This window comes from Pantherophis guttatus, chromosome 17 (assembly GCF_059756535.1).
Source record: "Pantherophis guttatus breed Tessera chromosome 17, ASM5975653v1, whole genome shotgun sequence".
NCBI classification, from domain to species: domain Eukaryota; kingdom Metazoa; phylum Chordata; class Lepidosauria; order Squamata; family Colubridae; genus Pantherophis; species Pantherophis guttatus.
In genome coordinates this window covers 3782601-3810429 of record NC_142079.1, presented here as the reverse complement: position 1 = coordinate 3810429, position 27829 = coordinate 3782601, and the positions used below count along the sequence as shown (strand labels likewise).

The 27829-nt window shown below is 43.4% G+C and overlaps 1 protein-coding gene across 1 annotated transcript; it reads left to right on the top strand.

Moving 5' to 3' along the window:
* The first annotated feature begins 18644 nt into the window (after nt 1-18644).
* On the top strand, nt 18645-27309 carry LIF (LIF interleukin 6 family cytokine). Its single transcript, XM_060685141.2, has 3 exons — nt 18645-18891; nt 22568-22746; nt 24525-27309. Exons 1-3 carry the CDS (start codon nt 18684-18686, stop codon nt 24966-24968), a joined length of 831 nt encoding a protein of 276 aa, XP_060541124.2. The 5' UTR covers nt 18645-18683; the 3' UTR covers nt 24969-27309.
* The last annotated feature ends 520 nt before the right edge of the window (nt 27310-27829 follow it).

The window sequence follows — 27829 nt, the reverse complement described above, 5'->3', positions numbered from 1 at the left end:
GAGGTTGGATCACCATTTGTCTGAAGTGGTGTAAGGTTTCCTGCCTAAGCAGGGGGTTGGACTAGAAGACCTCCAAGGCCCCTTCCAACTCTTCTCTTCTCTTCTATTCTATTGTCAATTTTTTGATGCCCCCCTTCCCAGATGTCCTTATGGGAAGAATGATGTTAATTGAATGGAGATGCGAGGCATTCCTCTTGAGTAGATCACAATACGCACCTGTAAAAAAAAAACACACACCCAACAAAGGCTTCAAACTTTCAAGATAGCCAAGAGGTTTCAGCTTGACTAATGAAAGTATTTGGCCAAAGGGAGAACATCCGAGGGAAGGGAATGAAGGAAGAAAGCATGCAAATGCAGCTATGCATACTTTTGAGATAATCTCTCCTCAATAAAAAAATAAAATAAAGATATTTTCCTCTATCCTCCCCCTGGCTCTGCCTCGATTTCACCTTTCTCCACCTTCCCTGGGATGTCCAGAGGCGTTGAGAGACATTTGGTATGATTTCCCCCGCGTTTCACAACGGTCTTTGCTGGAATATCTCTCGTCGCGATTTCCAAACCTCATCCGTTTCTTGCAGCTAAGGAAGGAAGGTGAGAGGTGAATTTAGCAGCTCTGGACAAAAGCGAAGGAAATGAATAGCTCGGCCTTGGGGGGGATCTGATCCAGGCACTGGCCATGCGTGTGGAGACATCGCCGGGGTGCAGGTAGGATGGAGTAGCATTCTCCGACAGCTCCAAGCAGCTTCCAAAGATTGCAGGAGAATTGCAACTCCTTGTTGCAATCAGGCGTAGCGTGCTTAACAGGGTTAGTTCCTGGCTGAAAAAAATATATATATCCTTCGTTCTTATTCTTCTAGGACTTTGCATCTTTGGGATGTAAGAATGTTACTTCCAGTATTTTGTTCAGAGGAGAAAAATGGGGGTGAGCTTGAAGCACATGTATTTATAAACTTTGTGGGTGTGTAAATGCATCTGTGTGAGTATTGTGATTTTCATTGGATAACCCTTTGTCCAATGGTCTGCTAGGAACGGTGTTTCTTAAACCTTCCTCTGTGAGGTTTTAAAAATTCTGGAGGACCCCGAAAACTGATCTGATTGTTGTGGTCCGCCAGCAGCCTGCGGAGCTGGCAGCAGAGTCGGACAGTGAGGAGGCTGGGGAGGACCATGGGCCAAGTCCTGGAGTCTGGGGAGGGCTCGGAGGAGGGCTCTGCGTCGGAGGCAGAGAAAGGGCCATCTGGGAGTTATGTGCTACCTCTGGAGCCTCCGGAGTTGGACATCAGTGAGGCAGAGGAACAGGGGGAGCCTGTTCCCAGTGCGCGCATGCGCAGAGCTGCCAGAAAGCAAGAACAGCTAAAACAAAAGGGACGACTCGGGAGTAAGGCTGGGAGATGATTGGGCCCTCCCATAAGACGTAAAAGAGGAGCAAAGGCACATGGGCCTTTGCAGGAAGCAACGTTTGTTCACTCGGTTCAGCTTAAAGCCTGAAGCTCCGTTTGATTCTGGACTCCGCGTGGCTTTGCCAATTAGGTCTTTGGCAGCGTGTCAAGGGAGATGAAGGTGGGTGATTATTAGCCTTATCTCGAAGGACTCTTTACAACTAATTGGGATTCAACTGTGAATGAACAGAATTCACAGCTGTTGCACTAAAAGCGGTTTTGGAGACTCCTTGTGTGTTTTAATGACTCAGGAAGTCGAGGTCAGAACACTGATTTTTATTTTACTGATTTTTTTTTACCCTGTTAAAAATTCCAATTTGATGCCTTCCTTGCCGTGTCTCTCAAACGTTGGGTGGGATTTTACTATGGCGTTGTTGTTCAACCCAGGCTGGCCAATATTTTTTTTGATTTTTGTGGACTGCTGAGAGGGTCCTAGCATCACACTTTTGAGAAACGTGGCGCTTAGGAAGGTCTAGTTTAGCTCTGATCTTAATCCGAGATCCATGAGCTTGATTTGAACTGATTTGGAGAATTGAATCGGAGCGGATTCGCTCCCTTTGATCTGAAATACCGCACCAATACGAGAAAAAACTCAACGGGCTCAATCGATTTGAAAAACGTAACTTTCTTCTTCTTCTTCTTCTTCTTCTTCTTCTTCTTCTTCTTCTTCTTATTATTATTATTATTATTATTATTATTATTATTATTATTATTATACAATATGACAAACACAAAACACAAAACAGATAGATAGATAGATAGATAGATAGATAGATAGATAGATAGATAAATAGATAGATAGAAAGATAGATAGATAGATAGATAGATATAGATATATTCTCTTTTTACAGCTATTTCATATAATCATCTTCTAATATTTACATTCTCCCTCAATTCCCTTTATACTATTTCATTTTCTTCTTGTCCCTTTCTCTCTCTCTTTTTTTTTTATATGCCACCCTTCTCCGGAGACTCAGGGCGGCTTACAATGCGTTAAGCAATAGCCTTCATACTTTTTGTATATTTATACAAAGTCAGCTTATTGCCCCCACAAACTGGGTCCTCAATTTACCTACCTTAGAAAGGATGGAAGGCTGAGTCAACCTTGAGCCTTGGTGAGATTCGAACTTGCAGTAATTGCAGGCAGCTGAATGTTAATCACAGGCTATTAGTCTGCTGCGCCACCAGGCTCTTAATTTAACCTTTTAATTAAATTACACTTCTTCACAATCATATTGATTTTGATTGTTTCAAATAAAAAAAAAAGATTTGTTTCAATCAGATTGAAACGCGTAACTTTCAAGTTGCAAAAAACCTTTTTTTTCCTGAAAATCCTTGGCCATCACAAACGAAACCAAGATTAAAAAAAACTAACCACGGCTTAGCGTGTGGGCGAGCCAGCCAATGCAGCTGTCATTCCTCGAACCGAGTTGACGAAGCGGTCAGCGCGATCATGGGAGGTTTTGGCTACCGGTTTTGTGTCGTTGTTTGTGACAGAAAAACACAGCAGAAGCCTCTTTGATTCTCTGCTGGCTAAAATACCTTCTTCCTGTTCCTGTAAAAGAGACAATTCAGAGGCAGTTTTCCTTTCATTCTTTCAACGGTCTGAGAAATTCAGACTGAATTAATTCGGGTTTAATTTTCTTCCGGCGGAAAACCCCCAGCCTCAAAGAACCCACTGGTGTGAAAGTGAATTGGATGACATAAACCATGACAAAAAGTAAAAGTTTTTGGTTGAATGGGCAAATTAACCGTAATCAGGAAATTCCCCTCCCCGTAGTTTGTTGTGGGTCGTATCTAGAGATACTAATACCTTGACCTTGGCTGTCTTCTTCTTTGTTTTGACTCACTTCCAGGAACCCCGCTTTCTGAAGATGAAGGGTGGAGATATATATGAATCTAGACATGATAGTAGGCAGGGGAGACATGATAGCAGTGTTTCAATATCTCAGGGGCTGCCACAAAGAAGAAGGAATGTGTAGCAGCTGCCAAAAAAGCCAACACAGTTCTAGGCTGCATCAACAGAAGGATAGAATCAAGATCACGTGAAGTGTTAATACCACTTTATAAAGCCTTGGTAAGGCCACACTTGGAATATGGCATCCAGTTTTGGTCGCCACGATGTAAAGAAGATGTTGAGACTTTAGAAAGAGTGCAGAGAAGAGCAACAAAGGTGATTAGGGGACTGGAGGCTAAAACATAGGAAGAATAGTTGCTGGAACTGGGGATGTCTAGTTTGATGAAAAGAAGGACTAGGGGAGACATGATAGCAATGTTCCAGTATCTCAGGGGCTGCCCCAAAGAAGAGGGAGTCAAGCTATTCTCCAAAGCCCCTGAGGGCAGGACAAGAAGCAACGGGTGGAAACTCATCAAGGAGAGAAGCAACCTAGAACTAAGTAGGAATTTCCTGACAGTGAGGACAATTAACCAGTGGAACTACTTGCCACCAGAAGTTGTGGATGCTCCATCACTGGAAATTTTTAAGAAGAGGTTGGATAACCATTTGTCCGAAGTGGTGTAGGGTTTCCTGCCTGGGCAGGGAGTTGGACTAGAAGACCTCCAAGGTCCCTTCCAACTCTGTTATTCTATTCTATTCTATTCTATTCTATTCTATTCTATTCTATTCTATTCTATTCTATTCTATTCTATTCTATTCTAGACGTCTCCCCTTGATTATAACTCAAGGTGTTGTGTCATCAAATTTAACACTGTCATTTCTAACGGGGGAAAAAAAATGAGTTCCACCTGCTTTTGAACCTGTCAATCAACTAATATCCAGATTTGGTTGGTGGTCCCAGAAACAACTTGATGCATATTTTTCTAGAATGAAACTTTTTTTAAAAAAATTGTTTTTAATCAACGTTTACATCTTTTAAATCTTAGTTATACTTTTACAGCTTTCCAATACTGGCATTTTTAGTAATACCCAATTTATCTTTCCGCCAAGTATATACATATATATTTTGTTTGTTACATACTTATTCATATAATCAATACATTTTATATACATACCTACTACACATTAAATATAACATTTCGTTATAATATCTTCTCTTTTGCTATTAATTTTAGATTCCTTTTCCAGCCAATCATACTATCTGTTCCATGTTTCATAATAAATCATTTCCTCTCTAGAATGAAACTTAAGACTTTTTGGTTTGTTAATTTTCCAAAGCACCCAAAGGCCAGACAAGGAAGAATGGATGGAAACTGAACAAGGAAAGATTCAACCTGAAAATAAGGAGAAATTTTGTGACAGTGAGAACAATCAACCGATGGAATGGAAGTTTCCTTTGGAAGTTGTGGGAGCTTCATCTCTGGAGGCTTTCAAGAAGAGACTGGACTGCCCTCTGTCAGAAATGGTGTAGAGCTGGGGGTTGGACTAGATGATCTACCAGGTCCCTTCCAGCTCTGTTAATTGGAATCTATCTAAGATGATCAAAGGCATGGAGACTAAAACATACGATGAACGGTTGCAGGAACTGGGCATGGCTAGTCTAGTGAAGAGAAGGACCAGAGGAGACATGAGAGCATCTTCCAATATTTGAGGGGCTGCCACAGAGAAGAGGAAGAGGGTCAAGCTATTCTCCAAAGCACCTGAAGGCCAGATAAGGAATAATGGATGGAAACTGAACAGGGAGAGATTCAACCTGGAAATAAGGAGAAATTTTCTGACAATGAGAACCATCAACCAATGGAACAGAAGTTGCCTTCGGAAGTTGTGGGAGCTTCATCACTGGAGGCTTTCAAGAAGAGACTGGACTGCCATCTGTCAGAAATGGTGTAGGGTCTCCTGCTTGGGTGGGGGTTGGACTAGATGACCTCCAAGGTCCCTTCCAACTCTGTTAATCTGTTAAATAAAACATCAGATTGCACTGGGTCACACAGCATATTGAACATGAGTCCAATATGGAAAACCAAAGTCAAAAAGTCACTATTGACTCAGCTGATAAAGATCAAAGGGTTTGTGGGGGGGGGCACCTCAAAATTAGCAGTAAATTTTTATATATGCCAAAAGGGAAATACCTATCCTTGAGGGAAGGGGGGAAATCCCCAAACAACTCAATCAAGAATGAAACAAGCTGATTAACTCTAGAAAGGAGGAAGTGGGGGAATGGAATTTAGTGGCCAGAACAAACCCTGTCTGGTAGGAACTCAAATCGCCAGCTCTCCAGTCCAAAATGGACTCTCAGCTGAGTCAAATAGTGACATTTTGACTTTGGCATCCTTGGAGTTTTACCCCCTTTTAGCCTGGAGCTTGGGATGTGGTGGCTCAGTGGCTAAGATGCTGAGCTTGTCGATCGAAAGGTTGGCAGTTCAGAGGTTCGAATCCCTGGTGCCGCATAACGGGGTGAGCTCCTGTGACTTGTCCCAGCTTCTGCCAACCTAGCAGTTCGAAAGCAGGTCAAAAATGCAAGTAGGAAAATAGGGACCACCTTTGGTGGGAAGGTAACAGCGTTCCGTGCGCCTTTGGCGTTGAGTCATGCCGGCCACAGGACCACGGAGACGTCTTCGGACAGCGCTGGCTCTTGGGCTTTGAAACGGAGATGAGCACCGCCCCCTAGAGTCGGGAACGACTAGCACATATGTGCGAGGGGAACCTTTACCTTTTAGCCTGGAGCTGGATAGACAATGGGAGACTTTTTCCATCTGAGTGACGATGGGAGATGTAGTCCAGGGTGAGACTTCCCAGAAGCCTCAATCAGCATGAGCAAGTATGGGCTTTGTAGTTCAAAGCATCTGAATGGGATGGCTTCTCCCTCTGAGGTATGGTAGAAAAAACAATGAGATGAGATGAGATGAGATGAGATGAGATGAGATGAGATGAGTTGAGATGAGTAGAGTAGAGTAGAGTAGAGTAGAGTAGAGTAGAATAGAATAGAATAGAATAGAATAGAATAGAATAGAATAGAATAGAATAGAATAGACAGAGTTGGAAGGGACCTTGGAGGTCTTCTAGTCCAACCCCCTGCTTAGGCAGGAAACCCTACACCACTTCAGACAAAACTTCTTCTGAAAAACTTCCAGTGTTGACAACTTCCAGCCTTCACAATTTCTGGAGGCAAGTTGTTCCACTGATTAATTGTTCTCACTGTCAGGAATTTTCTCCTTAGTTCTATATTGTTTCTCTCCTTGAGGAGTTTCCACCCGTTGCTTCTTGTCCTGCCTTCAGGTGCTTTGGAGAATAGCTTGACTCCCTCTTCTTTGGGGCAACCCCTGAAAAAAGCAAAGAGAACAAAGTAAAGATAGCTGCAGGGGCTGATAAAGGCAGTCAATTAAAAAAAAAATAACATACCAAACAGCACCCAGGTTAACATATTTTTAAAAAGACCGTAAGAGAAGAATGCCTTCCCCGAGGCTAAAATGCTTGCAAGACAAATATGCCGCTGTTATAGCAGGCTGCTATATCTCAAGATGCGATTAAAGTCATTGGCTGTGCTTGCTTTAGAAAGAAATTATCCAAATTTACAGGAAGCGGAGTTTCTGGGTATTTGAGAAAGCAAAATCGAATGCCCATGGACAGTCCAACAAAGAACAGCCCATGGTGTTCTCTCTCAAAGAGAAGTCCAGGATTTAATTCCAGAAAAGTTACTCCTGGCCAGAGAGGTAGACAGAAGAATACAGTAGTGGCCAAAATTGTGGAAACCTTTTTGGGAAAAGTGTATTTTTGAGGTTTGATGGCTAATAACACCATTAAAAAACTCCATTTTTTGGAGTTTCAAGATCATCCTATTCCACTGCTGGAATGGCCTGGGAACAGCCCAGACCTTCACCCAACTGAAAATCTATGGAGACGACTAAAGAAAATTGTTAGTCAGAAGCGCCCCAGCAATAAAACCCAGTTAATAGAAGCCATCATTCCATCTTGGTTTCACAGTAGAACAGCTGCAGAACTCAAAGACTTGGTTCCCTCCATGGGAAGACGTTGTAAGGCCGTCATTCGTGCTAAAGGTTACCCAACGAAGTATGAACTGACATGGGGATCAATTTTGTATATCTCTTTTTTTCTACGTGTTTCACTTTTCTTCTTTATACCGTAACTGCTATTCTAATAGCAAATCCTTCATAGAAGTGATTGCATTACATTCTTGATTAAATGATCTTTCCATTGATATATAATTTTATGGTACTACTCCAAAAAAATAAAATAAATGGTGTTATTAGCTAGTTTTAGAAAATATACTTTCCCCAGCCATTTTTCAGGCCAAAAACAGCCTGAAAACAGCCTGAAAATGCCCTAAAAAACAGCCAAAAAGGGCCCAAAGCCATTTTCTGGGCCTTGGGGGGGGGGCATTTTTCAGGCCATTTTCAGGCTGTTTTCTGGGCTGTTTCGGGGCAATTTTCCGGCCTTTTCCGGACCAAATACAGCCTGAAAATGCCCTGAAAAACAGCCTGAAAACGCCCTGAAAAATAGCCAAAAATGGCCAAAAAACAAGCCATTTTCTGGGCCTTTGGGGGGGGGCATTTTTCAGGCCATTTTCAGGCTGTTTTCTGGGTATTTTCTGGCCATTTTTCGGCCAAAAATGTCCTGAAAACATCCTGAAAAACAGTCTGAAAATGCCCCGAAAAACAGCCTGAAAATGCCTCGAAAAACAGCCAAAATGGCCAAAAAACAAGCCAATCCAGGAGAAGGGCCGTTTGGGGGACATTTTTCAGGCCGTTTTCAGGACATTTTCCGGGCTGTTTTTGGGCCGTTTTCAAGCCATTTTCGGGCCATTTTTTGGGCCAAAAACGTCCTAAAAACGTCCTGAGAAACATCCTGAAAATGGCCCAAAAAACCAGCCAAAAACAGCCAAAAAGCAGACATGTGCGCAGTGGTCATCTGTTCTTCAGCTTTCCAGTGCTCTGGTGCACGCACATGCACGCATGTTCCGATTTGGGCACTCGGTGCCGAAAAGGTTCGCCATCACTACTCTAGTTGAAGGCTCAACTAGAGCCTCAAGGAACTGTCCTCTCTGCTTAAATTGGAAAGACCCGGCTTCCGAAAGGGTGTTGGGTAGGTCTACTCCGAACTATCTTTCTCGGATCGTTGTTGGGGGATTTTTTTTTTTTTGCCGTATTCTCTACAGACCATCTTTGGGGAACGTTCATCTTGGTTCAAACTGGATTGTCTGGGGTGGAGGAGATTTCTTTTTAATCCACGGAGCAACTACGGGAGCAGCAAGGCTAACAGGTGAGTCAAAGCGTCCCCTTGGTGTTCACTTGCTATCATGAGATAAAAGCACTCATTTATTCCCCTCTCTCGCTGGATGAAACCTCCAGGCGTAGCCAAGATCAGCTGAACGGTGAGTCATTCGGTTCAGAAGCTTTGACTCTTGCCTGGAGCTCTTGAAGGGGACATGAATTCCAATTCACATTTGGAGACTCTTCCCCCTGCCTGAATCTCTACCCAATTCTTGGTCGGAGCAAGAGCCCACCACGGAAGTTTCCTTCTCTAGTGCTTTGGCATCTCCAACAGTCCCAAAGTTGGCTCTCCAGAAGAGAAAGGAGGTCTTCAACAAAGGAACAGCCAGAAGATTCTTGACGGTCTTCTGCAGGGAAATCAGTTTATTATTATTTTGCAAGAAAACTTGCCTTCTTTTTTTAAAAGCTGTGGGCAGCTCTTCCAGGGTGTGGAAGTGAGTCTCCTCTGGCGTGTCCTCTTTTTTTAAAAAAAAAAATTCTCTGCATCCAATCCAAGTTTGAAGCAAGAGAACGTTTCAGATTAAAGGACCATGACAGGAAGATAAACGTCTCTCCGCTCGTCCCCAGGAAGCCAGACTGGAGGGTGGAAGGACAGCGTTTCTTAGCCTGGCTTTGGTGACAAAAAATATGAGCGCTCCAAAAAAGGTACGGTGAAATGCGTGGCTGTTATTGTCGTTGGTATTATTTGCCCGAAAGGTGGCTTGGAGGGCTGACTTCCTGGTTTCGGTGGTCGGTGGCTTTATTGTGGTTTGTTTCCAATTGGAGCAAGGTTGGCGCTGTGGAACGTTGGAGCCCTGTAACAGGGTGGGCAATCTATTTATTTAACAGTAACAGAGTTGGAAGGGACCTTGGAGGTCATTTAATCCAACCCCATGCTCAAGCAGGAGATCTGTACTAGGGATTCGAACCGCCGAACTGCTGACCTTTCTCATCGACAAGCTCAGCGTCTTAGCCGCTGAGCCACCTAGTCAGGGTATAAATCCATGAACAGAATTGGAAGAAAGGACCTCGGAGGTCTTCTAGTCCAACCCCATGCTCAAGCAGGAAACCCGGTACCATTTCAAACAGTTGTCCAATGTCTTCTTAACCCCACCCCACCCCAAGTGATGGAGCGCCCCACAACTTCTCAAGACAAGTCGTTCCAATGGTTAATTGTTCTCACTGTCAGAAAATTTCTCTTTAGTTCTAGGCTGCCGATGACCTCACTGCTTCTTCTTCTGGGCAGAGGTGTCCTTTCCTCCCGCCTGAGACCCCACAGGCTGCGCTCTGCCTTTCGTTCGATCGATGGCATCTTCCAAGATGGGGCCAGCCACAAATCCTCTTTGTAGCCATGGCGGAGAGATCTTATCTCTACCGAGCAAAATTTCCCTCTCATCTCTGGCTGGTAGATTCTGCTGTGGTTTATTTTTACAGGCAGCTGTTTTCTATCCTGTCCGCCACTCCACGGACAAAGTAATTTGGAGATGTAAGAAAACAGCTGGAGAAAAGTTGGGAAGTCCAACGGAGCAGGGTGTGAAAAGCTACAGTGGATGTCGCTGAACCTCAATGACCAGGAGTTCCAACTTTGTTTGGCTAATAGCAATAGCCCTTAGACTTATATACCGCTTCGCAGTGCTTTGCAGCCCTTTCTAAGCGGTTTACAGAATCAGCCTATTGCCCCCAACAATTTAGGTCCCCATTTTACCCACTTCGGAAGAATGGAAGGCTGAATCAACCTGAGCTGGTCAGGATCGAACTCCTGACAGTTGGCAGAGTTAGTCTGCAATACTGACTTTTAACCACAGGGAGGGAGGGAAGGAGGGAGGGAGGGAGGGAAGGAAGGAAGGAAGGAAGGAAGGAAGGAAGGAAGGAAGGAAGGAAGGAAGGAAGGAAGGAAGGAAGGAAGGGCAATAGCACTTAGACTTATATAGCGCTTCACAGTTCTTTCCAGCCCCTCTCTAAGCTCTTTACAGAGTCAGCCTATTGCCACCAACAATTTAGGTCCTCATTTTACCCACCTCAGAAGGACGGAAGGCTGAGTCAACCTTGAGCTTGGTGAGATTCGAACTGCCAAATTGCAGGCAGCCGGCAGTCCGCAGAAGTAGCCTGCAGTACTGCACTCTAACCACTGCGCCACCGTGGCTCATAATGGACGCTGGGAGGTTTTGTTTGAGAACTTCTACAAACTTGGCAACTTTAAGATCGGTCCTAAGATTTAAGATCAGTCCTTAAATCTGATCTTTTTCAGATTTCCATTGTCATTTCCAACGGTCGCTCAACGAATCGTTGTAAGTCGAGAGCTACCTGTATTTGCTACCTGCATTTGCTTCCGTGGCTATACAGGTAGCCCTCGACTTAAGCGAACAACAGTTTGCTTAGGGACCATTTGAAGTGACAACGGCACTGAAAAAAAAGGGGAACTTGAGGATCATTTTTCACACTTACGACCGTTGCGAGATCCCTGTGCTCACATGATCAAAATTCAGACCCCTGACTCACATTTATGACGGTTGCAGTCTCCCGGGGTCAAACGATTCCCCTTTGGCGACCTTCGGACAAGCAAAGTCCGTGAGGAAACCAGATTCATTTAACGACCAGATGACTAATTTAACAACTGTAGCGATTCACTTCACAAAAAGTGGTGAGAAAAGTCGTAAAATGGAGCAAAACTCACTCAACGCGTTCCTCACTGAACAACATCAATCCTGGGGTCCGAAATTGCGGCTGTTAAGTGGAGGACTGCCTGCACTTCAAAGGGATTTGGCTTTTCGTTGTGCATTTGCTGATTTCATTATTCCTTTCCAACTCTACTATTCTATGTTTTAATATTAACAGAGCATCAATGCCGCAATTGTAGGATTAAGGCCAAACTAGCATGTGCAGAGTCCCAGACATTAAGGCCTATTCTAAGATGTTAATGGTTTAATTTCTCACATAACGACATAAATCTTGGGCTCCGTTGTGGTCGCAAGTCAAGGACTGCCTGTATTCCAGCTTTTCGAGTCACTGCTCGGAGCCCCAGGTGTGGCCCTCGCATCCTTGTTTCCTTGCTCATCCCCGAGGGCTTGCGATAAGACGGGCTTTCCGATTTTTTCCCCCTCCTTCTTCCTGCCTTATGCAAATCTTTTCTTCCTTTTCCTACCTTTTCCCGTTTGGGGAGAGGGCTGAGGTTTAGATCATCCTTCTGGCCAGGGGTTCGTAAGCAAAGCTCCTGCAGGCAGCCGCAGATCTACGTTGCGCTCGCTGATCTCATGTTTCCTTTACGAAGCGATCCGACCTCTGAATCAGCCAGGCGGTCGAATTATTCTCCGCTGAATCTTTTGTGGATGTGCGGCTTCTGACATGTGGAAGAGAGGAAGGGAGGGAGGGAGAGGGGGGGGGAGAGAGAAAGAGAGAGAGAGAAAGGAAGAGAGAGAGAGAGAAGAAAGAGAGAAAGAGAAAAGAGAGATGGAGGGAAAGGGAGAGAGAGAGAGGAGAGAGAGACAGACAGAAAGAGAGTGAGAAGGGGAGAGAAGAGAGAGAAGAAAGAGAGAAACAGAGAGGGGGGAAAGAGAGAGAGAGAAGAAAGAGAAGAAAGAGAGAAAGAGAAAAGAGAGATGGAGGGAAAGGGAGAGAGAGAGAGGAGATAGAGAGACAGGGAGAAAGAGAGGGAGAAGGGGAGAGAAGAGAGAGAAGAAAGAGAGAAACAGAGAGGGGGAGAGAGAGAGAGAGAGAGAGAGAAGAAAGATAAGAAAGAGAGAATGGATAAAGAGAGATGGAGGGAAAGGGAGAGAGAGAGGAGAGAGAGAGACAGAGTTCCAGTTTTCTGGTTTTGAATATCGTTGCTCATCTGGGTGATGGAAGAGACCACCCGGGCTGCTTGCTTATCACTGGGCAGGAAGAGGTTTAAAAGAATTTCCAGTGTTTTTACATACACATCAAAGGTAGCAGATGAGCTAAATCATTGCAAATTTTATTTTAGTGATGCAATCTTGGTTTAAACATCAGTAACCTGGTTTTTAGTTCTCCCTCCCTTCTTCCTTCTCTCCTTCCCTTCCCTTTTTCCTTTCTCATCATGGAATCAATCCATCCCTCCCTCCTTCCTTCCTTCCTTCCTTCCTTCCTCCCTCCCTCCCTCCCTCCCTCCCTTCCTTCCTTCCCATGGAATCCCTCCCTCCCTCCCTTGCTAGCTTGCTTGCTTTCTCACCATGGAATTCCTTCCTTCCTTCCTTCCTTCCTTCCTTCCTTCCTTCCTTCCTTCCTTCCTTCTCCTCCTCCTCCTCCTCCTCCTCCTCCTCTTACACATTCCCTCACACCCACAGGCAGCCAGACAGACTCTGCACAGACACATATTTTGCCGTTCCAAAGCCGCCGCTTTGTTATTGCAAGGCAGGGCCTGGCCGAACGATGAGGAAGGAATCTGAAGAGGAGGCAATGGGAAGGAAATATGGATGACAGAGGAGGGCTGGGCTGGGATCAGCCTAAAGCAGGCCTGGAGGAATCAGTGTTTGTCCTGCTGCCAAGGAACCAGCTTCTTCTCCTGACTTCCCAAGCAATTGGCATGTTTCCTTGTCTGGACATGAAAAGGTCATCAAGTTAATGGCTCATTGCCCTGTGACAGAGCAGTTCTGGGGATTCCTAAAACTTGAAGAAGGGATCCAGAAATTTAAGCGGCTGACTTCAGTGGAGAGACTAATTCACTGATGATCTATGGAGATTCTCAGTCATCCAAGCCATGGTTGTCCCAAGGGGGCTTTTTCAAGAGGCAACTGGACTTTTAGTTTTTTCCATGAAAACATCCCAGAAGCTCCTTTGCAATGGATCCATCCATCGTTATCTGTTATCTATCATTATATCCTGTCTGTCTGTCCTTCTGCCTGCCTGCCTATCATCTATTAACTATCATCTATCTATCATCTATTATTTATCATTATCTATCTATCTATCTATCTATCTATCTATCATCTATCTATTTATCTATCATCTATTTATCATCATCATCCTTCCATCAACCCATCATTATCTATCATCTCTATTATCCATCATATCTATCTATCTTATCTATCATCTATCATCTATTTATCATCATCTCCATCCATTCATCAATCCATAATTATCTATCATCTCTATTATCCATCATATCTATCTAATCTATCTATCTATCATCGACAGTATATCTATCTGTAGTCTACGTTTAACACTGCCTCATTTGCTTAATGACCAAGTTTTGGTTCCTAAGTGTGGTTACTAAACAAGGACTGCTTCTCTCTATCTCTCTCTCACATCTCTATGATCAATATATATTAATTTTAAAAGACAAGAGAGTTTTCTCAAAAAAAAAAGATAATTTGACATTCAGATGCAAATTAAATATTTTTTCCCCTTCACCGATGCCGCAATCGTCTTTCAATATCTACCCAAGACGCCTCCTTTCCTAATTTGCATTTGGGGGAGAATTTTGAAATTATTCATAATTTTCTTTATCGGTTTGACTGAAATGTCAGCTTAGTTGTTGGTTTTTTTCTTTGTTTTCTTTAACCGTTTTCCATCTAAATGTTTTAACCTCAAGCTTTTCCATAATTCAGTAGAATTACGGCTCATTTTGAGACTTTCTCTTCTTCTGGAAAAAAAAAACGTTGTGAAAAGAACAATTGCAAATTCTTACATCAAACCTTCAAGCCTTGGTAGTACAGGGGTTTAAGGCACCCTGTTATTAAGCTGGTTATTAGGACCAGCTGCCTGCAATTACTGCAGGTTCGAATCTCGCCAAGGCTCAAGGTTGACTCAGCCTTCCATCCTTTCTAAGGTAGGTGAAATGAGGACCCAGTTTGTGGGGGCAATAAGCTGACTTTGTATAAATATACAAAAGGATGAAGGCTATTGCTGAGCACATTGTAAGCCGCCCTGAGTCTTCGGAGAAGGGCGGCATATAAATCAAATTAAAAAAAAAAACTCAAAACTTCCAAAAAAGCAAACTGAGAAAAAAGCAAGGGGAGGCTGATGGCAAAATCTAAACGTAGCAAAAGCTGATCTAGATGTGCTCGTTTGACAAGGCTGGCTGGGGAATTCTGGGTGTTGAAATCCACAAGTGTTAAAGTTGCTAAGTTTGGAGATGCATTGACTTCAGCTTCAGAATAACAGAATTGGAAGGGACCTTGGAGGTCTTCTAGTCCAACCCCCTGCTCAGGCAGGAAACCTTATACTATTTCATACAAATAGTTGTCCAATCGCTTCTTAAAAACTTCCAGTGTTGGAGCATTCGCAATTTCTCGAGGCAGGCTGTTCCACTGATTAATTGATCTCACTGTCAGGAAATTTCCTCCTTAGTTCTAGATTGCTTCTCTCCTTGATTAGTTTCCACCCATTGCTTCTTGTCCTGCCCTTAGGTGCTTTGGAGAATAGGTGCTTCCAGAATTCCTGGTCAACAAGGCAGTTTTGGATAGGAAACTTGGGTGTTTGTTGATTCATTTATTCTATTTCTATCCCATCTTTTGTACAACTGTTCGAAGTGACTGATGTCCATAGCACCATCTCTTTTACTGCATCCCCGGACAATCTGTTGAGATAGGTTGGACTAAGACCAAACCTCAGCTTTGGTGGCCAAGAGAAGAATGGAAATGGGATGTCCCAGTTTTGGGACATTACCATGATGTAAAAAAAGATGTGGAGACTCTAGAAAGAGTGCAGAGAAGAGCAACCAGGATGATGAGAAGACTGGAGGCTAAAACATACAATGAACGGTTGCAGGAACTGGGCATGGCTAGTTTAATGAAAAGAAGGACTAGAGGAGACATGATAGCAGCGTTCCAATATCTCAGGGGCTGCCCCAAAGAAGAGGCAGTCAAGCTATTCTCCAAAGCACCTAAAGGCAGGAGAAGAAGCAATGGGTGGAAACTCATCAAGGAGAAAAGCAACCTAGAACTAAGGAGAAATTTCCTGACAGTGAGAACAATTAATCAGTGGAATGACTTGTCTTGAGAAGTTGTGAATGCTCCAACACTGGAAATTTTTAAGAAGATGTTGGATAACCATTTGTCTGAAGTGGTGGAGGGCTTCCTGTGTAAGCAGGGGGTTGGACTAGAAGACCTCCAAGGTCCCTTCCAACTCTGTTATTCTATTCTATTCTATTCTATTCTATTCTATTCTATTCTATTCTATTCTATTCTATTCTATTCTATTCCATTCCATTCCATTCCATTCCATTCCATTCCATTCTACTCTACTCTACTCTACTCTACTCTACTCTACTCTACTCTACTCTACTCTACTCTACTCCATTCCATTCCATTCCATTCCATTCCATTCCCAGCTCCGAGTCCCAACACTTTCAGTATCTAGATCATGTTTGAGTCTTGGGCTGAGAAGGAAGCTCAAAGGCCTGCAGGTTACATCCGGGATTGAAGGGGGGACCAGATCCTAGGCCTTGTCTTTCCTAATCCAGCAGTTTATATAATTGAGCCAGACCAGCTGTCCAAGACATGTAAACTGAAGACGCCATCCTTTTCCAACAGGGAAAGAAAGCAGAAATTCAGTTAAATGGTACAAAGGTCAACATAAATTTCAAACAGGAACGATATAGGAAATCCTTGACTTACCAGCACAGTTGGGACCAGAACTAAGCGAGATGTTTATCAAGTGGCCAAATGTATGATTGTTTTTGCAACGGTTGTTCAGCACTTCAATGTGGTTATTAAGTTAATTAGGCCGTTGCTAAACGAATCTAAGGGAGGCAGTGGCTCAGTGACTAAGACGCTGAGCTTGTTGATCGAAAGGTCGGCAGTTCAGCGGTTCGAATCCCTAGTGCCGTGTAACAAGGTGAGCTCCCGTTCATTGTCCCAGCTTCTGCCAACCTAGCAGTTCGAAAGCAGGTAAAAAAATGCAAGTAGGAAAATAGGGACCACCTTTGGTGGGAAGGAAACAGCGTTCCGTGTACCTTTGGCGTTGAGTCCTGCCGGCCACATGACCACGGAGACATCTTTGGACAGTGCTGGCTCTTCGGCTTTGAAACGGAGATGAGCACCGCCTCCTAGAGTCAGGAACGACTGGCATATATGTGCGAGGGGAACCTTTAACTTTAAACGAATCTGGCTTACCTGATTGATTCTGCTTGTCGGAAGCTGGCTAGCAAGCTTATAAATGATAGTCACAGGACCTGGGGATGCTACAACCATTGTAAATACATCGATGTGGATTGCCAAGTGCCCAAATTTTGACTGTAGGGACTCTATTGACAGTTTTACAAGCAAGGACCAGTTGTAAGCCACTTTTTCCGGCACCATCGTAACTTTGAGCAGTCAATAAAGGATTGGTTATAAGTCGAGGACTACCTGTGGTCGCGACGGCCAACCAAAATGAACACAAACCAAATCCAGCGTGTTGCACACACGCGAGACTTCATTCGTCTGAGTTTTGCGGCCCTAAGTCTTTTAACTCGACTTATCAGGTGGGTTGTCTGAATGCAGCTTGAACGTTTCTTTAAGCCTGGAAACGTATTTGACAAGACAAAAGCGAAGAGAAACCCCTGGCTATGAATTGTCAAGAAAAGTGATCCGTTCCATTCTCTGTGTGTAAATATGGAACTGCTGACTAATGGCTCAGAAATATACCTAAAAGGGTGTGCCCCCTAATCTAATGTAGTTAAACATCTTTTGTAACTATCTATATTGCATCACATACAAACGCCACAAATTCTTGAGAGAGAGAGAGAGAGAAAGAAAGAGAAAGAGAGGGAGAGAAAGAGAGAGGGAAAGAGAGAGAGACACAGAGAGAGCGATAGAAAGGGAGAGAGAGGGGGAGAGAGAGAAAGAAAGAGAGAGAGAGAGAGAGAGAAAGAGAGAGAGGGAGAGAGAGAGGGAAAGAGAGAGAAAGAGAGGGAGAGAGAGAGGGAAAGAGAGACACAGAGAGAGCGATAGAAAGGGAGAGAGAGAGGGAGAGAGAGAGAGAAAGAGAGAGAAAGAAAGAGAAAGAGAGGGAGAGAGAGAGGGAAAGAGAGAGAGACACAGGGAGAGCAATAGAAAGGGAGAGAGAGAGGGAGAGAGAGAAAGAAAGACACACATATATATTATATATTATATTATAGCGTGTGGGACATGTGGTACGAATGGATGGGGAAAAGAAATAAAGAAGGAAATAGAGATTAAATACTAATTAATTAACAAAATCCATATGAATAGTATTATATTTAGTCTTAGAGATTTGAGCACTATTATCTTTAAGTGTTTTGAAATTAAATCTAGCTTTAAGAAACAATATCAAATAAAAGACAAGTAATAACGCATGTAGATGTATATATGTATATAATTGCACCAATGAACCGAAAATGTACCAAATGTATCACTATATGTTATAATAAAAATCAAATTAAAAAAAAAAAAAAGAAAGACACACAGAGAGACAGAGAGAAAGAGAGAAAGAGAGAAAGAGGGAAAGAGAGAGAGAGACAGAGAAAGAGAGAGAGAGAGAAGTCGGGAAACAGGCTATTTCCAGCCTCCGAAGGGCCTCCAGGTGGGTGGGGAAGGTCGTTTTCGTCCTCCCCAGGCTCCTAGAAAGGCTCTGCAGCCTGGGGAGGGCGAAAAACGGGCCTTCCAGTCCCACCAGAAGTTGGCAAATGGGCCATTTCCGGTCTCCGGGGGGGATGGGGAAGGCTGTTTTTGCCCTCCCCAGGCTCCAAGAAAGCATCTGGAGCTTGGGAAGGGCGAAAAACGGGTCTACTGGACCCAAAAGCGGGGGGAGTGCGGGGGTGTCGCACGCACGTGCGTGGGGGGCGGGCCACACTCAATTATGGGTGTGGGCACATGTGGGCGTGACCCCCCCCCCGCTTTTGGCACACGACGGCAAAAAGGTTAGCCATCCCTGGCCTAAAACAATACAAATAATAATAATAATAAAAATCATGCAAAGCCAGCAGGGGGCGATCTGTCACCCTTTATTTTTTCCGTCTCGGGTTGTGAAATGATTGTTGAAGTTTGTGTCTTCTGTGTGTGTGTGTGTTTGTCTGTGGGGGGGGGGGGAAGAATTCTTTTTCCTATGCTGAGTCATCTGTGATGTAAGCATGAAGTTGGGTTTCTCGACTGGAGAGTGGTGTGCTTTTGAGTATTTTAAAAAATGCAAAGGGGGTGTGTGTGTGTGTGGAGAAAAATCCCCCCCCTCCAAGTAATTAATGATCTCAGCTTCCCTCCCATGTCTCATTCGGTATATAACCAGTCACACTCTTCCTTTCTAGGCATCACTTTTATGAATGAACTCTTCTGCGAGCTCCTGTTCCTCTTACGTCACTCTAGGATGCAACTTTCAATGAGAGTCCTCGTGGCAGGTAAAAAAAAATCATAATGATGAATCCAAATCTTTTCCCAAGTTTTGACTTGGTTTTTTTTAGATTGCCATTGATCTTTGTCAATGTATGCAGCTGGAATTAACCGATTTCCAACTTTCACCTTTCTCTTATCTCCGGATGAGGATCACAAACCTGGTTTTGCTAAATGTGGGCATTTCAGGCAAAGGTGTTTTTTTAAATATATATTTCCTTTTTTTTTTTGGTCTATTCCTGATTGGCTGGAAAATATCTGGTTCACCGTTCAAAGAGATGCTTTTCTTAACCAAGTGTTGCTTTTCAAAGAAAACTGGGAGGGCGGGTGGGAAGTAAGGATGCGGTGAGGACCGGTTTGATGTAAAGGCATCAGGTTAGAAACGGAAAGGTTGTGAGTTCAAGTCTTAGCTTTAGGGAGAAAGCCAGTTGGGTGGCCTTCGTCCTCTCGACTCCAGGACGCATTGATGGGATGAGACTTCAAGGATGCAAATACAGAAGAACTGCTTGCTACTAAGAGCTGTCAACCAGCGGGATATGTTCCTTCCCTTTCACTGGAAGCTGTTGACAGAGCTGGATCGTCATCCAGTGCAAGGGGTCGGACTTGATGATCTCTTAATTCCCTTCCAACTCTGTCATCTTCATTTATTTATTAATTAGATCGATACGCTTTGCCGGTTTTGCTATCCACGGTGCTATGAAAGAAAAGGCCCAAAGAGAAAAATATCTGCTGTGAACTCCGCGTAGGCATCAGGAAGGGCATCCAGCTAGTAAACGCTCAGCTCCCGATTCTACCACGAATTAAGGGATTACCGGGTCGTGTTTTTTTTTTAAAAAAGGGAGTTTTAGATGCCATGAAAGAAATCCACATTAATTGAACGAGCATACTTTGATATCTATTATTTTTTTTTTTTACAGGACAGGTCTATGCGCTTTAGGCAATGTCAGCTAGTTTTTCTGAACCAGAAAGCTCAATGGTCAAAATCGGAACGGTGGCCATGCTTTCAAGCAGACTGAGGGTTCAGGAAGGGCTCTCTCCCCCCACCACCACCCGGCTCGATTTTGCCTTAAAACCCAAACTAAACAACCAGCCCTATCGGCTTTGCATTCCCCTTCCTGTATTTGCAGCCTTAACAAAACAACCACATTGCGCTGTGTGATGTAACATTCGCTGGATTGCAGTTTCCAGCTCGTGGGTTTCATCACCACGCAACCTTTCTCCCCGTCTTTTTTTTTTTCCTGCCACCCCCCCCCTCTCTAGATCACAACTTTGAGTGTCAGAATTCCCTGGGTCTTGTGCAATTATTTTTCTCCAAAGAGGTGCGCCGGTTTTTGACGTAGACATGCCCAGGCTGAAGATTCTGCTAGATTTCCTGTTATTTTTTTGTTTTGTTTTGTTTTGTTTTTTGAAATAAATTCCTTGCTGGGGCCTCTTTCCTTTTCTCTTTCGTCCTCCAGAAATCTTGCTTTTTTTTTTTCCTTTTTTTAAAATTTTTATTTATTTATTTCTTTACAACAAGATATTTATTCACACACAGATCGTGACGGGAGCTATAATCTATAAATCTTTCGCCTTTTACTTTTTTCTTTTTTGGACACCTCCTCCTCCTCCTTCTGGATTTCTTCCATCTCTGTTTTGCTTCATCATCATTCTGGGTCGCTGCTGGAGGTTAGAGTGGTGCTAAGCGTCAGTTAGGAAGTGGGGGGGGTGTCTTCCCAGGGCAAATCCCCTCTTGGATTTTGTTGTTGTTAGTCTGTCGAATCGATTGGGTGCATTGAAATCAGCGATGTGATGCTTAGAGCCGTCTCGGCTGTTTGGACCCAAAATTTGAACGGCAGGTCTGAGTCGAATGGCATGCCTCCAGAAGTTGCTGGTTGCTCCATCCCTGGAGGCTTTTAAGGAGAGACAGGATCGCTATTTGTCTGTAATGGTATAGGGTAGGTGTCTCCTGCTGGAACGGGGAGAGAGGGGGGCTGGACAAAGTCCCTTCCAATTCCGTTCGTCTATCATTGGAATCAAAACAAAGGTTTTGATTCTAATAACTTCTGTTCTTCTATATTCTATGTTTGAGCCAAATTGAGGGACTGGTACAGAGAAGAAGGGATTGATGTCTTCTCCAAAGCACCAGAGGGCAGACGAGAAGTAACGGGTGGAAGCTTGTCAGAGGGAAATCCCATCTGGAATTAAGGAGAAATTTCCTGACAGTGAGAACAATTCATCAGTTAACTGTTCATCAGTTAGAATAGAACAACAGAGTTGGAAGGGACCTTGGAGGTCTTCTAGTCCAACCCCCTGCTGAGGCAGGAAACCCTACACCACTTCAGACAAATGGTTATCCAACCTCTTCTTAAAAACTTCCAATGTTGGAGCATTTACAACTTCTGGAGGCAAGTTGTTCCACTGGTTAATTGTTCTCACTGTCAGGAAATTGCTCCTTAGTTCTAAGTTGCTTCTCTCCTTGATGAGTTTCCATCCGTTGCTTCTTGTCCTGCCCTCAAGTGCTTTGGAGAATAGCTTGACTGCCTCTTCTTTGGGGCAGCCCCTGAGCTATTGGAAGACTGCTATCATGTCACTTCTAATCCTTCTTTGCATTAAACTAGATATACCCAGTTCCTGCCACCGTTCTTCGGATGTTTTAGCTTCCAGTCCCCTAAGTTAAGCAACAATTGATCAGGCTTGCCTCCAGAAGTTGTGATTGCTTCATCAGTGGAGGCTTTTAAGAAGAGATTGGACAGAGAGGTATCTGAAATGGTCTAGGGCAGTGTTTCTCAACCTTGGAAGCTTGAAGATGGGTGGACTTCAGCTCCCAGAATTCCCCAGCCAAGGTTTATTCCAACTCTGTAATTCTGTATCTTGAATCAGATCATAGGATACCAAAACCAGCATATCCTTAATAGCAACGCTTTTTCATCTTAATTCAGTCCGGTTGCGTACTCGCAGAGTGGCTGATGCCGTAAATGCAAGTGGAATGGGAGTGAGGCTCAGGAACTGGGTAGAGCCAGTCCTTGATTTATGACTGTGTACTGAGCAACCTAGCAAAAGTTATGACCAAATCCGAAAAAGGGGACTTAAGACCTAGGTTCAAAATACCAACAGTCGCTTCCGTGGTCATGTGAACGGACATTGGGTGTTTGGCAGTAGGACTGCATTTATGACGGGGTTTGCTCTACAACCTCATTCACTTAACGACCGCGGTGTAAAAAAAAAAGGGTGGAATTGAAAGGGTCAGTGTAACAACGCGGAAATTTTGAGTAGTTCGGAGAACCGGCAAATACCACCTCTTGGCTGGCCCCAGAGTGGGGTGGAAATGGAGATTTTGCAGTATCTTTCCCCCAGGAGTGGGGTGGGAATGGAGATTTTGCAGTATCCTTCCCCTGCCATGCCCACCAAGCCACGCCCACAGAACCGGTAGTAAAAAAAATGTGGGTTTCACCGCTGCGTTAGGGGTAATATTTCTCCTTCCTGAAAGTTTTACAAAGTATGTGACTTAAGTAAACAAAACGCAAAGGTGATTTTTCTTTTTTTAAAAAAAGGAAAAAGAATTGTAAACGGTGGCCAAAATCGGGACTGAAGGTGGGAAAATGAGAACGAAGTGAGATAAAGCTTCTGAGGTTCATCTGCCTTTTTTTTTTGTTTTGTTTTTCTTACTTAAATTCACCACCTCTGCTTTGTTTTCCCAACCAGGAGTTATCTCCGTGCTGCTGATCAACCACTGCAAATTCTCATCTGGAAAACCTCTGCACCAAAATGGCAACAATTCCATGTGTCACAACGTTCGGCCTTGCAAGCATCCTGTCTTTGATCAAGTCCGGTGCCTGGTGTCACATCTGAACGTGTCAGCTCCAGCGTTATTTGATCATTACGTAAGTGATCCCTGTGGCTATCCGAAGTACAGGTAGACCTTGACTTACGACGGTCAGCGGAATGACCGTCGTAAATTTGTATGCCGTTTCGTCCACCGAAATGGAAGGATAGATACTTGGAGTCCTACAATGGATGAATCACCGCAAAAGTCCCAATTATTTTTTTTTGTCAGGAGGCAACTGGACTTCCTTGTTTTTCTTTGAAGACATTTTGCTTCTCATCCAAGAAGCTTCTTCAGCTCTGATAGGATAGTGAGGAATGGAAGGATTTATACTCCTTGCAGACAGCTGGTCATTTGCATCCTTTTAGAGAGTCCTTGAGGCCACTTGGAGATTTTTTTTCTGTGTCCTCAAGGTCACCAGAGTAGTGCAAATGACCCTGAGGACACAGGAGACCTTAACGACTGGCTAAAAAGAATGCAAATGACCAGCTGTCTGTCAGGAGTATGAATCCTTCCATTCCCCACCATCTGAAGAACCATTCAGAAGAACCGAAGAAGCTTCTTAAATGAGAAGCGAAACATCTTTGAAAAAAAAAAACAAGAAAGTCCATGACCTGGACTTTTGGGACAACCATGACCTGGATGACGGAGAAACTCCGTAAACCAAAAGTTAATGGACTTAGCACAGATGGGCTAAATTGAGTGGCTTTGATTAAAGAAAAGAATACGATTAATTTTGTTTCTACAGTGGGACCTTGGTACCCATTGTTTGTTTGGTACTCAACCCGCAAGCTAGAACTTGTCTGGGTCGGGCTGCCTGGTGACTCAGTATAGTATTCCTCATGGGAAAAAATTCTTTGTTACTCATTATTTTTGGTACTCATCGCGCCTCCCGGAACCCATTAAGGATGAGTACCGAGGTATCATTGTACTTGGAGACCGCTTCTGAACTTTGTGCTGAAGGTGAAAAAAAAAATGAATGTTTGGTTTTGGGTTTCGCTGATCGGATAGGTTAGTTGTTTTAGAAACGGCTAGGAATTATTATAAGAAATTATTATTAAGAAATTAATAAAAATTATTTTTTTTAAAAAAAAAACAAGAAATTTCCTGACAGTTAGAACAATGAATCAGTGGAACAACTTGCCTGCAGAAGTTGTGAACGCTCCAACATTTCAGACAAGTGGTTATCCAACATCTTCTTAAAAACTTCCAGTGTTGGAGCATTCACAACTTCTGCAGGCAAGGAGTTCCACTGGTTAATTGTTCTCACTGTCAGGTAAGTTTTCCTTAGTTCTAGGTTGCTTCTCTCCTTGATTAGTTTCCACCCATTGCTTCTTGTCCTGCTTGGGGCAGGTGCTTTGGAGAATAGCTTGACTCCCTCTTCTTTGGGGCAGCCCCTGAGATATTGGAACGCTGCTATCATGTCTCCCCTAGTCCTTCTTTTCATCAGACTAGACATACCCAGTTCTTGCAACCGTTCTTCATATGTTTTAGCCTCCAGTCCCCTAATCCTCTTTCTTGCTCTTCTCTGCACTCTTTCTAGAGTCTCCGCATCTTTTTTATATGGTGCTGATGGAAACTGATTGCTGCATTCCAAGTGTGGCCTTACTAAGGCCTTATAAAGTGGTATTCGCACTTCACGTGATCTTGATTCTGTCCCTCTCTTGATGCAGCCTAGAACTGTGTTGGCTTTTTTGGCAGCTGCTGCACACGGCTGGCTCCTATTTAAATGGTTGTCCGTTTAAGTGGAAGGCTCTTTTGCTTCATCTTCTAAAATGAATGGTTGTTGTTGTTTTTACGCCTCCTAAATTTGGTTCTCTTCTTTCTCCGAAACAGCTCAGAACCCAAGGCTACCCTTTCACCGAGAAGAAGAAGTTGGATGAGTTTTGTGAGCCTGACCAGGAGTTTCCTCCTTTCGTCAGCTCACTGAGTGACAAGGAGAGGGTGATCAACCTCTACAAGATCTTTGTCTTCTTCAATGCCTCCTTGGACAATATCACCAAAGACCAAGAAAGCCTCGACAACAACGTTGAGTCCAAAGAAGACTTGCTACGGCGGCTCAGAAATACCACCAACAATACCGCGGGCCTCCTCTCCAATCTCACCTGCCTGCTCTGCTCCAAGTACAAAGTCAACCACGTGGACGTGTCTTATGGCAATCATTCCAGCACCGACAGCTTTGAGAAAAAACAGAAAGGTTGCCAGATACTCCGGAAATACACAAAAGTCATCAGCCACGCTGCGCAAGCTTTGGGACATTGTCGTCACAAGCAGACGTGATGCTAAGATGCCCACCCTGGCCTGGTCCTCCTTCTCCTCCTCTTCCTCTCCTCCTCTTTCTTCTTCTTCTTCTTCTTCTTCTTCTTCTTCTTCTTCTTCTTCTTCTTCTTCTTCTTCTTCTTCTTCTTCTTCTTCTTCTTCTTCCTCTTGTTCTCCTCCTCCTCCTCCTCTTGTTCTCCTCCTCCTCCTCCTCCTCTTCCTTCTCCTCCTCCTCCTCTCTCCTCTCTCCTATCATTTCCTATCTCCTTCTCTTTCTTCTGGACCTCCCTTCCCATCTCCTCTTTTCATACAGAGAGGAAGAAATCTTGCTGGATACGGAGAGTTTCTAGGCCGCTAGCTTGTCTTGAAATATTTTTTTCCACCCAGTTTTGAAGTGGAAATACCAGAGTATTTATTCGCGTCTCAGGGTTGTGTTACACACAAAAAAGTCAACCTCTCTGTCTGCTTTCCTATTTTTTTTTATTCCTTTTAAAAGAGCCAGAGAGTCCAGCACCTTAACAAATATTTAAAGGACAATGAAAGTCAAGAAGATTTACTTAATATAAATGTAAACAATGGATGGGATGTAAGGATGGGAATTAACATTTTTCTGCTAACCGCAGGAATAACTTCGTAGCCCTTTTTTGCAGGGCTAAAAACCTTCCCCAAGCCTCAGGCATTTTTTGAAATTTGAGTATTCCTTTTTTTGAGTCGATGTCTAGTTTAATTTAATAATAGTTTAATAATAGTTTATTGGATGTATTTTTATGATAATATCTAATGTTATTATTTTATTGTGCTGTATTGGAGATATTGGTGTGTTTGTGTGTCCACACGAGCACATAAACACACAACCACACGTATCGTTTACGGCTGGCTAGTATGAAAAACTAGTCCTTTAGCTGCCAGAATCTGTCCCTTTAAAAAGTTGGGTGACACAAAGTGCTTGAACTATTTGGGGTTCAAAATCCTTCCTGAGGGTCAGATTGCTAAATTTATATCGGTTTCCAACCGACTTAAACGCCTCCTTTGTTCTCTCTTTCCCAACAACACAATCTTGTATGATAAATAACAGTGCCAATCTACCTCACAGGACTGTTGTGGAAACGATCTAAAATGCTTTGAATGTTCCACTATTATTTATTATCTCTCTTAAAAAAAAAAAAAAAAAAGCAATATTCCAAGATTTCTCTCCAGTTCGAAGAGGGTTTTGCCTTTCAGTATTTTGCCACTTTGCTTTTGCTGCAAATTTTTATGTAAAGAATTTTGTTTTAAAGGATGCCTAAACGTGCACTAAAATTGAGAGAGAGAGAGAGAGAGAGAGAGAGATGGAGAGAAAAGGTGCAATAATTCCGAATGTTGAGGAATAGAATAATCCCAGCTGACCCTAATTCTAATCCTAGCCCCGATGCAAAAGGGAAACTTAAGAAAAATGTATGCAGAACAAAACTGTAATTGAAAAAATGTATTTTTTTTCCCAAGCAAACTGATGGATGCCGAACGAAATGAATGCATCGATTCAGTTCCACGCAATTCATCTTGATGTAGGCCAGCAAATTGGTTGGGTGTGTACTTAAGCATCTTCTAATCTGTAGATTGGATCAGTGGTGAAATGTAAAATTAGATACTACCGGTTCTGTGGGTGTGGCTTGGTGGGAGATAATGTGACTGGGTGGGCGTGGCCAACTTTTTTTTTTAAAAAAAAAACTTTTAAAAGCTTTTTTTCTAGAGGTTGGCCAAAGAGGTTGTAGAAAAAATGCTTTTAAAAGCCTCTGACGATCCCAGCTGAGCCGCACAATCATCAGAGGCTTTTTTTTTTTAAAGCATTTTTTTTTGGCCGAGGAGGTTGTAGAAAAAATGCTTTTAAAAGAAAAATAAAAGCCTCTGATGATCGCGCGGCTCAGCTTGGCATGGGGAAGGGGGGCAGGGATTTTTGCTACCGGTTCTCCGAACCACCCGCCTCCATCGCTATCGGATTGGACGATCCGGTCCGAACCGGGAGCATTTCACCCCTGGATTAGATGCATTCACAAACCATGTTTGGCCTTCACGATGACCAAAATTCGCCTGTTTTTCTATCTTTGCACAAGACCTAAGACTGAAACTAAAACCCCACTGCACGGTGGGCCCCCGGAGAAAACCAAACTTAGCCAAGATTGAAAACCCAACTGTGCTTTAGTATGTTCTATGAATGCAGCCCCTGGATTCGTAACTGACATGGTTAATCAGGCACCGCTATCTGGGGCTCCCTCGCTACTGAGAATTTAGTTTGCTTGAAGTGTTACCTCCAGAGACATTCTCGGGGTAACCCTGACAAATGACAAAACTACTTTTAAAAATAAATATCATGTTTCCCCGAAAATAAGACCAGGTCTTATATTAATTTTTGCTCCAAAAGATGCATTAGGACTTATTTTCTGGTTAGGTCTTATTTTGGGGGGGGGAAATACGATACTAAATGCATCCATCTGGCTGACAATCTTAACTGGGGCTTATTTTGGGAGGGAGAGAAGGGCTTATATTACGAGCATCCTGACAAATCACACTAGGACTTATTTTCCGGTTGGGTCTTATTTTTGGGGAAACAGGGTATAGAGAGATAAATATATTTGCATAGGTCTTTCAAAGGTGGCACCTCGGTTGTGTTGAACCATCCAGGTTCTGCAGCATAACTTAGCCCTTTGAAGACTTCATTTAAAAAAAAAATTATTTAGCTCCCATTGCTTGGCGTAGACTCCTGGTCCAACTCCTTCTCTCCAACTTTTTAAAGGCTAGGAAGTTTACCTGTCCCGTTTCTCCGCTTCTATAACCTTCTCTCTTTACCAGCCTTTTGAGATGGATGATTGACAAGGTCAGAATTTCCTAACTTTGGAAAGCTGTAA

Coding starts and splice junctions, on each gene's coding strand:
- LIF (XM_060685141.2), top strand. CDS start 18,684: ATGCAAAGGGGGTGTGTGTGTGTGTGGAGAAAAATCCCCCCCCTCCAA. Junction 18,892..22,567: donor AATGAGAGTCCTCGTGGCAG/GTAAAAAAAAAT, acceptor TTTCCCAACCAG/GAGTTATCTCCGTGCTGCTG. Junction 22,747..24,524: donor CAGCGTTATTTGATCATTAC/GTAAGTGATCCC, acceptor TCTCCGAAACAG/CTCAGAACCCAAGGCTACCC.